The sequence below is a fragment of the Platalea leucorodia genome (genome assembly GCF_965183815.1).
Source record: "Platalea leucorodia genome assembly, chromosome: 1".
Classification (NCBI taxonomy): domain Eukaryota; kingdom Metazoa; phylum Chordata; class Aves; order Pelecaniformes; family Threskiornithidae; genus Platalea; species Platalea leucorodia.
The window spans coordinates 130,905,434-130,919,222 of record NC_138823.1 but is presented as its reverse complement, the minus strand read 5'-3'; the positions used below and the strand labels follow the sequence as shown (position 1 = coordinate 130,919,222).

At 41.1% G+C, this 13,789-nt stretch overlaps 1 protein-coding gene across 1 annotated transcript in view; it reads right to left on the bottom strand.

Moving 5' to 3' along the window:
* Positions 1 to 2,284: 2,284 nt before the first annotated feature.
* The window catches only part of JAZF1 (JAZF zinc finger 1), a gene marked incomplete at both ends in the record, with an annotated part of 198,060 nt that continues 186,555 nt past the window's right edge, over positions 2,285 to 13,789 (bottom strand). The window contains 2 exons of the mRNA XM_082316086.1: positions 2,285 to 2,461; positions 9,684 to 9,853. Of these exons, the coding sequence (XP_082172212.1) occupies positions 2,285 to 2,461; positions 9,684 to 9,853 (347 nt within the window). The remainder of the gene's footprint in view (positions 2,462 to 9,683; positions 9,854 to 13,789) is intronic.

The window sequence follows — 13,789 nt, the reverse complement described above, 5'->3', positions numbered from 1 at the left end:
AGGTGTTTATTGAATACAGAGTTTGATGATACCAAAGTAAAATATACAAATAAAAGACTATATATACAGCCAGAGAACGTAATGCTTTAGGTTGGTAATGAGTAAAGAGCAGTCTTTTTTAGGTCAGAGGCAGTTTATTTTAAATGTGATTTGATTTACATTTATAAGCAGCTTTCTTGACAGGAATTCTTTAAGTTGCCTTCAGTTCTAAAACAAACCTCTGTCACTTTCAAACTTAAAGTACTTTGTCCCCAACAAAACATATGAAAATATAATTTAAAGCACACTTTTCACAGACACAGTACAATACATTCACTATACACAGTATAACAAAATAGTCCCATCTTTACCTGTTTAATAATACTGTCACAATGAATAGGTAAATAGAAACTGGAATTTCGTTTTCATAGTTGAAAGGAATTTACATGCGACAATGACGCTTTACGACTGTTTAGCTGTTGACCGAACTTACCCAGCCTGCGGTTTCTTGCACGAGGAGCAGAGCCCAAGCCTGGTGCCAAACCTGCGGAGGGTGGGAAGCGGCCACCGGGGCCCGGCGTGCGCCAAACTCTCACGTCTGGATCCTCCTTTAAAGCCGGCGGACAGCGCTGTACGCCACAGCCACTGCCGCCTCGCTAGGATTTGAAAAAGGGGTGGTTTATTTCAGTTGGGGTGTTCTAAACGCTTACTCGTTAGGATGATGCCCAAGTGTTTTAATGAGACTTTTACTCTGCTGGAGAATAGGTAATTGTCATCCTTACAAAGTTTTCCTTTAAAGCTTTGGGGAAAAAAAATAAAGGGAAAGCTCATTATTTGAGCTTTCTTTTGCACTTAAAAGAACAGGAACTTAGCAAAGGCGATCGCTGTGTTTGACACAGCGCGTTCCTCCCTAACGCTCCCGGTGTCAGAGGCGTTTCTGGGCTGGGGTGCCCACCTCCGCCGCTCCAGCAATAGCACTTGTGAGAGACGGGCGCGGGAGGCAGGGCGGCGAGCAACGCGCGTTCAGGTAGGGTCCAGACAGGGAGCGCGCTCACCTTGGCTTTTGTTTTAAGTCAGTCTCTGACCACCTGCTGCAAGAAGCACTTAATCTTCGCTAAGGCTCGTATGTCATATTTCAGGAAAATTAATTGTGAAGCTAAACAGACGCTTCCAAATGGAATGCAGTGACCTACAATGAGAAGCAAAAAAAAAAATGCACAAAGAAAATCTCAAAATACAATGAACGTGAGGGAGAGGCATTAGAAACTCCCTTAGCACAAATAATGGACCTCCTTAAACCATGCGTAGGATTTTTCATTTTTATTTGCAACCACAGGCACGTGCTTGTGCAGTAGTTGCAAGAATTGGCAACACATAAAACATTAAATCTGTTGGCAATAGAGAACTACAAAGTGCTTTAAAACTTCATCTGAGATGAAGATAATTGTTTCTCACACACACATAAATTTGCACTTAAGTATTTCCGAGTGTCTTTCTAACAGATAGTTCAGGGGTAAATATTTAGTTGGACTGGGATATTGGTCCTCAAAAAAGTTTGATGGGCATGAACATAATATGACATCTTGTACAAAAAAAAAAAAAAAAAAGTAGTAATTTCTAACAAACACTAAAGTGATTGTTTACTAGTTCGAACGGCAAGATTTTCAGCGTTTCCAGAGGGGGAAGGAAAAAAAAAAAAGATTTGCAAGATAATATAAAATACAGCAAGCACACCTTTTTACGTATGTTATTTAAGTATGAAAATATTTTTAGCATATTATGTTAAACATTCTTTCTTATTTATATTTCCATTACCTAAAAGACTTGCTACTCCACTGATAACTCCGTTATGTAAGGCATGTTAACTAGAGTTGGACGAGGGTGGTATTGTTTTGGTTTTGCACACACATGGACAGATGCATTGAAAGTCTTCATCACGTTACAATCTTGAAAGGATGTCAGTGCCAAGCTCTCCTCCCCTCACTCCTGTTCAACACTTCAGTACAACTAAATACGCAACGCCCCCCCGAATTTTTTTTCTGGTTTGGAGAAAAATGTTCTGAAGAACCTATAGCTTTTTATAGCACCTTATCTCAAAGTAATGAAAATGGGTATGATGATTACATGTGCAAATGTACAAAATCATTAACTCTACAAAGATACATCATTCCAAAATTACAGAAAATTTTAAAGCATGCATTTAATTTTTTTAAAGGGTTGCTGAATGCTTCCCCTGAAAAAGGTGGCTGTTCTCAAAATCAGCAACTGCTGGTGAGGATTTCTTGGCACATTTGTGACCAGCATGTTATTGCTGCATCTTCCTGATAATCTCAGCAGACACGGGGGGATGGAAATTGATTGTGTGGTGCCGCAGGCCCTGAGCTGTCTTGTAACTCTTTCCACAGCGACATTTGAATGGTTTGCGTACGCGGATTTGCGTTCTGTGGCCGTTCTTGGCATGGTACTTTATACCGTTCACATTCTGCGAGTGAAAAAGGAAAACGTTAGTGGTCAAGCGGTCTGATAATGGCTTGGCTTCCTGTTAAAAAAACAAAAATCGATTAACGTTATGGACGAAATCCGACGAATTGCTAAGAACTCCCGCTAGGTGTTATGCATCTGTTGGGCTTTCAACATACAAGGTGGGACAAGAAGGAGAATAACCTGTGCGGTTCTAACGCACGAAATTTGTCTACCTGGGTGATCCTGATTTTTATCTCCCAACACATGGCACTTTCCAAAAAATACCATTGAATGGGCTCACACAGAGATGTTCTTTGCTTCCTGACTTTTTTTTTTTTTTTTATATAGCATTGACAAATTTTATTCAGAGGTTCATCTACAAGCAAACAAAGAATTGGCATGAAGACTCGAGTCACACTTCTACAAAAAGCTGAAGCTCCCCCCATGGTGTGTTTGTTCCGTTTTGTGTCATTGTTTCTAGATATGTCTTTAGGCAGCAGCAAATTCTGATAGTTTACACATTGTCTCCAAAGAATTAACTGCAGGGGACACTTAAATTTTAGAGAGTTACACAGGGCACTTAGAAAATAATCCAGAGAAGCCATCTTCAAAACAGCTATTGTTTGGGAATATTCTACAGCTGAAACTGGAGAACTGATCTCCACTGTAATTTGGAGAGAAAGAACAACAAAAAAATAGCACCACAACACACCTACTCTTACACTGGCCCAGTCAGGAAACGGGCAACACTTTTGCTAGATTAATCAAGAACCTTCCTAAACGTAAATCAAAATCATACCCCTGTCCTCCTTTTCACATCTTTCTGGCACAACTGGAAGAAGCTGTTGTGGTCTCACTCGTATGTGATACTGTTTTACCTAGGATTCATCTTACTGGAGTCTCTCTTATCTGCTTCCTCTAAAAGGGCTTGGGTTTTGGATAAATAAGGAAAGGCAAACTGTCTTTCATTAGAGCTTCTCCTAGGAAAAAAAAAAAGATGCCAAGACGATTTGTGACAAAGGCACAGCTCCGAGGCTCTACTGTGTCCTCTCTAAAGTTTCCAGATATGTATCTATCTCAGTGTTTTTTTTAAACTATTAAAAAAAAAGACAAAATAATTAACAGCATGACTATTAATTAACCCACTAAATTAAAAGTCTCAGGGGTTTTGTCTTTGCTGAGCCACTGCCTGGAGTTACACTTACATAACAAAAGTCCCCTTTGCTCTTTTTCAGCAGCAAGTTCGGTTTTATTCATGCGCAGCTTACACTAAGAGGAAGCTCCAGCTTGGAACTCACTGCAATTACACAAGTTAGACAATTTGTTTAAAAAAGGGAAAAAGAAAAAGCCTTCAGTAAGCAGAACAGAGCTACAACTCCTAAAACTTCAGAAGACTCTATATACAGCAGAAAGCAAAGCCCAGAAAGGCACAAGGTTAACACCTTCAATATGACTCCTGCCAACGCTTCCCTTTCTCCTCCCCGACCTCCTAACCCAGCTTTTTCTGAGGCAGAATCGCAAGCGTTAGGTCCCACTCCCGAGAGAGGCAGCCCTGCTGCGTGCTGCCCTCCCCTGCCCTGCTCTAACCACGGCTCACGACAGCAAGCAAAAGCGGCATAAGGAACCTACAGCTCCCATCAGGGAAGTAGGGAGGCGTGCAATTGCAAGAGAAACCGCCCAGTCTCCCAGATAGCTGTGGTGTTCTCACAACGTAAAATGCTCGTTGTTATTTATTACATGTTAACTGTGCAACGGCAGCAATGTACTTTTAATCTTTAAGCAAAAACAGTTCTCGGGTTTCAATCATAAAATTGAGCGTGGTACTGTTCTCGTCAGAACTTGTAAGGCCCAGTGGAGTCTGTACCGCTGAAGTGGCATTTTAGGGCAGCCTGCGTGTCCGGAGAGGTTGATTTGTGGAAACCCCTTAAGAAGAAAAGCTTAGCCTAAAATATCCACTCTGGAAAAAGGGTATGGTGCAAGACTCCAAGCAACTGCTCTACCTACAAATTCATGCTTCTCTCCTCTAGAGCATCCAGGCACTGAAACCTCACTTGAAGTTGCAAGTCCAGCCTGCAAATTGTCCTTTACATCCTTAAAAATACCGGACAACTCCTGCACAGCTGTCATCTGAGATGTGGGACACAAGAATCTTCTCCAGTACAAACCAGACATACGAATACGAGCCTTTAGTGCAGGTTACTTCTGGGTGAAGAGTATTCAGCGGAGGTAGAATGCCGTACCACCAAGACAGACAAGAGCACATCAAAGCTACAAGTCATCCTCAAGAGCGGTCAATTAAATTCCCTGCAAGTTATCTGAGATCCTGAGGCAGCTTTGAGATGGTTTTGCACATAGGTACAACCTTCAGCACCCGCAGGACCGCTGGGGCGAGGGGGCCGGGAACGTCACTGGATGGCAGGAGGACTGTCATAAGGCATCTGTCAACACCGAAGTGCCGTTAAAAGGACCCGCGCCTTCAAAGAAGAGAAAATCTGGGGGTGACCTGCTAAACTTTTGCTACTGCAGTGAAATTTTAAAAACAAAGCTACCCCCAAACCCTATATATATTTTGGCAACTACAGAAACCTGTTTAGACTACTTATTTTTTGTAAGAAATCACTTTAAGATACTTTTAAACTAGTATCAATTGCTACAGATGCCCTAAATCTGCAATCACAAATATCCTCACTATTCCATGCCAGTGGTACTCTGCTCCTGATCCAGATGTTTCAATGATCCAACTCAGTCTCAATGGCTGGGCTTTGATGAAGGGGGAAAAGTATTTTCAGGCAGAAAAATTTAAGGAAACGCTAAACCAGAAACCTACGTGGAATGAATTGGGCCATGGAAGGTTTGACAAACAGCAAACCACGCAGAGTATGAGGAGCTAGTATAACATGAAATTTGACCTGTACTCCTGTCTAAAAGAAAACTGTTGTTAGAATTACAGTCGACTCTTCACCACTTTTTCCACTGCTGTAATGTAAACACTTTGTTGTGTGTCTGGGCTGAGTTTGTTGAGGTACGGCAAAAACCCACTGCCAAACTCATACATCACTTTTATTGCTCTGGTTACTTAGGTTGCTCATTATTTACTCTCACAAATGATTGAGGAAGAAGATGGCAGTATAGAAGGGCACTCTCAAATCTTAAACAGGAGGAAACAATTATTAACCTGGGACCAGATCAGGAGGAGATAGAGAAGTTTAGACCGGCACCACCTGGTTCGCATGGACACAAGGACACTTGCTGGGCAGGGCCCCTTGCATGGCAGTACTCATGAAGCCACTACACTGCAGACAGCTTGCCACCCCCTTCAAGTAGGAAAAGAAACGCCAAGGATGGTCTGGGAGGATTTCTTGTTTCAGACTTGGACATTCATACGTGTTTTTGCATCTCCTGGCTGTTCCTTCTGAAGTTTTCTTTGTGGGTCCAATTCCCCTTTGCTCAACTTGCAAGTTCTGGCTTGCTCCTTTCTTTCAAGTAAATTCCCTTCTTTCCTTCTCTCACCTGAACATTCCCTCTCCCTAAGCTCTGCCGCGTCTCACTGCCCTTAGATCAGCCTTCCCGGGGTTTTGCCCCACCTGACAGGCCTAGGACCCTCGTCCCATTACCTGCCAGAAAGACAAGCCCAATGCCTCGGCATTCTTGGAAGGTACCACTTCTCTCGCACGAGGCCAAGCAGCAGTCATGCATATAAGCTACATTTTGTACGCATGGAATATATTATTCTCTTATTATCTTATTTGTACAAACTAGAAAAATTATGACAAACACTCTAGGGTTTTCTCTGTAACAGTATATATGCATTGCTTGTGGGGTTTTTTTTGTATCTATCTATCATGTGTCAAACTTCATTTGCTCTTTGGAAGTTGCCTGAATAAGTTTAATCTAATCTACGTCATATATACATTTTGAATATCCTTCTCCAGAGCTAGAGACCAAATAACTGGCACACATAGGTGGTATTGAATAAAAGGAAAACTAATTGCCACCTTCATAAATCCACACTTTAGCTCCTACAGGCAGCATTTTGCAATGCACGTTAACTACTCAATACCCTCACACTTTTGGACAGCGCATCTAAATGTGGATATCAATCCAAAATCTGGTCAGGGTGAACTCCACAGAAACAAGGCTAAGATCTCTGAGTTCCTCTGAACCATGCAGATGATTTTCTAAAAATCAAATTTAAGGCATGAAATACAAATCATATGAAGAAAATAAAAACCATAAATGGCAAACTATAAAATACGTATAATTTGTTCTCTAAGTCAATAACCATAATTAGAGAAGAAAGCAAGCTTCAGAAATTAGTTCAGAGGCTTGTGTTTTAAGCATCTAGAAGTCAGTGTGCTCCAGATTCATTTAGCTGCTTCTGACTATGCCACAAATAAATTTACATACAATTTAAAAAAAAAAAAAAGTTTTTTTCCCCCAGAATCTTCAGCTCCTCAAGAAAATCTGTGCCATACTATATAGAGTACCAATAGATATTACAAGCAAGCAATTTTATTTCTTAAAAAAAAATAAAGTTCCTGAAGAACAACTAAATGTTTGTGACTCACTTGTACTGCACTGCCTATGGGAAACTGCCAAGAGATAGCAGCTGGGCAGGAGGCCAGTAGGGTCTTCTGATACTCATCTGGGCTTGTGTATAAACATGTTCTCATTACAGTTTCCATTGTCCGCCCCAGCCCATTCCTTGGGAGTATTTGTTGTACTCATTCTTGTCTTATTTACCTTTCCATAATGACTTTTCAGTGCAGAGGCCATCTTTTATCCTTGTACATTGTTTGCAAAAAGGAGCCCCATCCCTACTGGGTCCTTTAAGCAGTACTGTAATACAAATAACACATCTAAAAATAACATTTCTGCTTCTCAAACGTACGTCACCTAAGGCCAGACAAAAGAAAACTGTGTATATCCTCCTTTCCTCCTCGCTCCCTAAAGGAATGCATCCTTTCTCAGCCGTAAAGTGAGTCTGGCAATTACTGTATGTACATGTCCGTGTTCCTGTTTGGAGCTCTATAATTGTTTTACAGCCCTGGCTGTGATTATCCAGTACCCACCAGAAAATCCCAGTGCTTTGATCACAGGACTCCCTACCCAGACTCTGCAAATAATTCATCAGAGGAGGGGGATAAGCAGAAGGAAGATGAAGAGGAAACAAGAAACACAGCTGACACAAAGCTAAAAGGAAGGAAACAAAGATAAAAATGCAAAAAGAAAAAAATGAGGCTGAAAAGAAAAAAGGGAGGAAACAGAGCCCACAGAAAAGAGAAATGAGGTGAGGCAGAGTTTAAGGAAATGTGTTTTCCTATCAGGACTAAACAGAGGTGAGTCTCTTAGGAAAATACGGTACTTTTTATTTGCTGCTGCTCTCTGTCTGTCAGCCTCTCTAAGGGTCGTTAATTTGTTCCCTCTCTGACTGTTCTAACATTAATGGTGTACAAGATATCCCTTAGACAGTCCTCATGCATTTGAGATGAAGGTAGTGAGATAGCAGAAGCAGGCAGAAACAGCTTGCTTATTTGGGCAATAAAAAGACAGAGGGCTGGCAGTCAAACAGAGAACAGACAGGATATAGCAAATTACAGGGTTCTCCTTCTAGCCTGTGCCATTAAGTGAATGTTTTCTGCAATGCATAGATGCCCTGTGGGCACAGTGACTTCTAACAATCACCATGGCTTGTTTGCTTCCTGAGCTAGGGATTTAGCTCTTACACTACACCCTTCATCTGGCACAGCTTCTACCACACACAAGAAAAGTATTAGTCTTGAATAATGTGGGTGTATCTGCAAAGTAATACTTGCAAATAGTCTGAAAACATCTTTCCCTGCCCCTGCAGATGGTGTTCAGTTTTTCCTGTACCTGAAGAGAATAACCATTACATAGTTAAGGATAATCTCTGCAAAAAGAGACTTGTATGTCACTAAGAAATGAGCACGCTGCTTTCTTGCTCATGTTTTAAGTAAGTACTGTCAGTATTAACTGATCTGTAGAGGAATCAGTCCTGTGATTTGCTGCTATGGGAGCTGCCGCAGTCCAGAACAGCTGCAGCATCACTGAAACACGTTTTTGTCTACTACATGATTTCATGCACAGTTTATTCATTCTTGTCACAACTGTTTTATCTCAAACGTTATTGGTCTTCCTATATTTCTCTTTCATATTTCTGTTCTCTTTTAAGTCCCTACTTTTCAGTTATTTAAAGGAGAAGCCATAAAATAAAACTAGTATAAAACCAATCCAACCACCACTGCTTTTTCTAGGGTACAGGTCAGTGGTTGAATTTTCCAGTACTTCCTGCAAAAAATTCAGAAAATTATTTAGAGGAACTATGCCAACATGCTATTTCTGCTCCCAAATTTCAATGACTATAGAATACCATACCGAAGTCCAAGCTGTTCAATATAACTTCATCCGTCCCTGCACCAGTTCACATGAAGCAATGCTCCTGTCCTCACAAAATCACGGTATGTTCTATACCAGCCAGCTCAAGGTTCAAAGTTAACTATGTTTCACTCCCATAAACAGACAAAAATTTTTCATGACAGAGAGTAATTAAAAAGGTGGTGGTGGAATTGTTTCCCAGCATGTCACGCAGAGGGATGCAAGCCCTGCACGCAGGGCCGGACACACCGATGGCTGTGCAGATGGGTCACAGGGACATGGGTCACAGGGACTCGGACCCAGGACAGAACGATGCCAGAATTTCTCTGAGGCTCTGCCTTGCCGAGGTGACTTCTGGCTTGCAAAATGTTAACCACCACCTTCCGCACATCACCTTCACCAGGATAAGTACTCTGGGCACAGTCTCACTAAAGGAGAGTCAGTATCCCTACCAGTTAATCAGAAGAAATTCATTCTGGCATTGATGGGCAGAAGCTTTTTATTTAGTGTCTCTGAAAGGGATCCAAGAGATTATTTTGCTGGTAGTACCTCCTGCATTCTGCAGTTAATTTGTCTAAATAATAGAAAGCTCATTAAAATGTGTAAAGCAAAAGAGTCACTATATGTAATCTCTCTTGACAGACAGGGGTGCAAAAGGCTACATCCTTTGTAAAACTGGTAACTTGGCTGTGCTTGAGAGGAAACCAGTGAATAAACTATGTACTCTGCTACAATACCACAAAAATAAATGTGAGAAGTCTATTAAATGAGAAAGGTACAAATTGATTTTAGAGGCTCCCCCCCTACATCAGCGGGAAATAAGGTAGCTCTGCACTACTGCTTACCTTATATCTTTTTTTACATCCAGGAACAGGACAGGCAAAAGGTTTCTCATCCCCTCCATTCATGCACATTGAACTAAGGATAGCTTCAGAGCTGATAGCACTTTCTGTAGTCCAGGACTCATCACTGTCTGATTCTTCATAGTCTACTTCCTCCTCATCATATTCACTACCTAGAAAAGCAGGGCAGTGAGATAAAACAAGAATAAATAAGAGCACAGCAAGATAACACATTCTGCATTTATCACATCAGTTACAATGACTTGTAATTTCCCCACTTTTGTCTTTGCTGGAAGACAGTTATTTTTAATTTTATAGACCTATCTTTCTTATAGTTATTTATTCCTTCATAAAGACACCAGTGGTTCTTTTTTTAATAACCAGGACAGGCATTATTAATATATCTTCATAAACGGTTAACTGCGTGGCACAGAAAGTTCAAAGGACTGATTTTAAAATGCAGTTTCATTACTCCTCAAACACCAGGATCCTTCCTTTTTCCCAGTGCCTGAACAGAAAATGTGGTTCCCCCCCCGCCCCGCAATTAAAGCTAATTTTAAGGCTTTTCTTTATGCAATACAATACTGAAGAGCGTAATTCTACAGATCATAAACAGTGTAAAATAATATGTTGACAAGTCCTAATGCATTTACTAGCCCTTTGGAATTAATAGGAATTATAGCACAACATTAATAAGAATTATATTGTAGCAATTATAGTTGTGAAATTCATTCCCTCAGGTGTGGGGATAAATTGCATTGTGTGGCTGCCCTGAACAGACCGCATTATGTTCCAGATATGCTACAACAGCCATTTGAGCAGCTGGTGCTGAGTTTATTTATTATTTTTAATTGCAATAACTATTAATGAAATTCTCTGAAGAAGTTAAATGTGAAACAAGAGAAATTAGGAAAGCAGAATTCCATCTATAAAAATACAGTTTCAAAAAAAAAAAAGCAGGGGAGGGAAGAGCCCCAGCTGATTAAAAAGAAAATATATGCACAGAGGGAGAGAGAGGGAAAGCTGAGGGAAACTTCTGTGGTGTCAGCAGGAGGTGGTGCTGTGTTTCCCCTCCCCTTTCTTCTTTCCCTTTCCCAGCTCTGCTAAATTTTATCCTTTCTGCTGAAAGACGATTTGGCTCCGAGTGCTGGAATAGCTCCCGTTATTAAAGACAGTTATGTGACACTTGCATGGCTCTATTTGCTTCCCTCATATGCCCTTTAAGTGCATGCCTCTAAGCAGCTCTATGCGCCCAGAAGAAAATGCAGACAGATGCCTCATGGCACTCTAAAAAAGAAACATCCCAGCTTCACAGAGAAAACCCATGCTGCAATGTACAATGGGGTCTTTGGGGTTTTTTTGCTTCTGGCGAAACTAAATACATACCTATCGTCTCGAATTTTTCCCTTTGGATTCCCCCTCCCCCAGTGCCCTCACTCAGACTCGGCACCTCTCCATCATCGAGTAAAAACGCGTGTCAACTGGTAGCTGCAAGTACTCAGGGCTCCTGAGCTTTAATCAGATACTGTAAGTTCGCTTACAGATGTCAGGCTATCCACGTTTCTTTCCTGCGGTTTTCATCCGTACAGGGTGGTGCGCAGATGAGGAAAGATGGATGGTTTCCCACCGTCAACAACTGTCGACATGAGCGCACGCACACAGGCTCTGCAGCACATCTGGAAAACTCTGCTCTGCTGACTGTGACTCCTTATCCCACACCGAATGAGCGAAAGCCAAAGAAAGCATTATTGACCTCTTAAAATATTTCTGAACTCTAGGAACAGTTAACCTAAAATGAAGTTAAGAGTTGTTATAGTTTAATTAACTAATAAAAAAATGGAGGCAAAACCACAACTCTGCTTCTACGATTTCCTGCCCTTGATTGTATCTTGATGGAAAAAATTCCTCAAGCTGTTCCTTTCAAACTTTTTAGCTCAGTGGGGTTTTTTAAAGCAAATGCAACAGAAAACCCTATTGTAAATACATACATGCACTCACAGGATGAGAAAATATACAATTCTAAACACTGACACCAACAATTTCTGCCATTATAATCACCCTCCTTGTAAGCCCCGTAAGAGGGGGTGATTTTCTCCCAAAGAGGATTTTGTCCTCCCAAAGAAAACATCATTTGAGACTGTACGACATCTACTAAGGATATCACTACCTTTAGTGATAACAAGGAGCATGCTTTTATAAAACAACAATCAGTGCTCTATAAAACTTAATATGCAACATGGTATTTAAGGGAAAAGATACCCAGAACAGTGGGGAGAAGAAGCAATCATTGCAATTATGCATTTCCATAGGTTTTCCTGTACTTTCAGGGCAGCCCTTTAATTTTTCTGATAACTTTGTACAGTAAGACCCAGTTCTGTAACAACTTTTGCCCATGCTTCACTTACAGGTAGACATATTGAAGGAGAGAGACAGAAGAAACCAAAACACGTGCGTAAGCATCTGTGAGGTCAGACCATCCTTATGGTTTTCTTTTAATTAGCTCACCCGAACAAAAATGCAAGGTTTTGTCTAGTATAGTCAGGAGTTGTTTAAACAGTATAAGCAAATGCTTTATTGTCTTAAGTTTTTAAATCCAGACTTGTCACTACGTTTTTTACAACTACAATGAGCTTTTTCAAGTATGAATAACCATATAAATATGTATTTCTTCTTGCACAAAACAGTAATACTAATGGTGCCAAGTACCTGAAAGGCATGTTACTTTATACAAAGCTGGAACTGCGGTCTATCGCTGCTTTTATCTAGGTGTCCTACTGAACTCAATTGCTCGTAGTCTCTTTAAAAAAAAAAATTAAAAACGCCAAAATGTATTTAAGCAGGTCCTGGTATAAACAAAATGCAAAAAACTTACTGTCTTGAAAAGAATTCATTAGCAATAAAAATTTATCCTTTAAATAATTATGTTGTTTCAGTTGCCATAGAAAAACAACACTGATTTAGTCAGGCTTTTAACTGATTCCGCCTCAGAATTTAATTTCCTCCGTTGTCAGTGTCTAAGAGCAGCAACCCATGCGGTGCCTCACTGATTGCATGCCACACATCAGAGGGGGGGGGTGGGAAGAGGAAAAACAAAAAGCACAACACACAGGTTGGCGCTGCCATAATAAACAGCCCCTAGACGAGGTATTTTAATTAAGTACTGTAAGGCCGAGGACGGTGGCTTTGCGAAGCCGTTCCCACGCCGAGCTGGAGTCCCTGGTCCTCAGCTACACGTCAGGTGTACGAACTGCAACCCGAGCCGCCGGCTGCCGCTGGCTCCTTCGGGCAGCTTGCCAGGGTACCAGCAGTGCGCTGAAGGGGAAGCGCACAGCAGCGCACTTTGATCAAGATACAGCTTGCTTGCTTGCTTTTTTTAAAACTTGGTTGGCGTTTCACAATAATAATTGTAAATATTTACTTTTTGAAAGGAAAAAAAAATTAAGCACCTTTTCATCTAACTTATGGCCTGTTCTAGGGTGTAACAAGTGTGTGATTTGGACAAGTATTTGCAATAACTCTTAAGAGAGCTCCAAGAGAGCTGGCTCACTGATCTCTGCTTGGATGTTGCCATGCACGTGGAAAACAGGACGCTCTGCTGGGGCACGCTGCCCTTCTGGGGGACCGAGCAGAGCCATTCCTGAAGCACATGTGCTAATGGCCTTACCATTTCTCATCACGCAGTACTCAAAGCAACAATATCAGAATTAGGCTTCAGAAGTCAGAATAGCAAAAAAACCCCAAAAGGCAACAACACACATTTATCTAGGATGAAGCATCTAAATATCTGGAGGGGAAAGGGTAATAGAGAAGCACATGCTTTCAGCAAGGTAATGTACAAATACACAATATTATTACTGTAACTAAATATTAGTTCTAAAATCACAAGAAAACTGTGTTCTCCACCTCTCTCCTCTAGTAAGGCTCTTTCTGAGGCTCCTTGCTAGCTAGCTTATTGCTTTTTACCATATCCAGTTTCATCATCTGGCTTTCATTCAGAGACCCTACATAGTTCTACCTCAGTCTAACCTAAATTCAGTGTTTTATCGTCCAAATGACTTAGTAACATCTTCCTAATATTGCCCCCACCCTCGCATGCAATATTCCCTCAG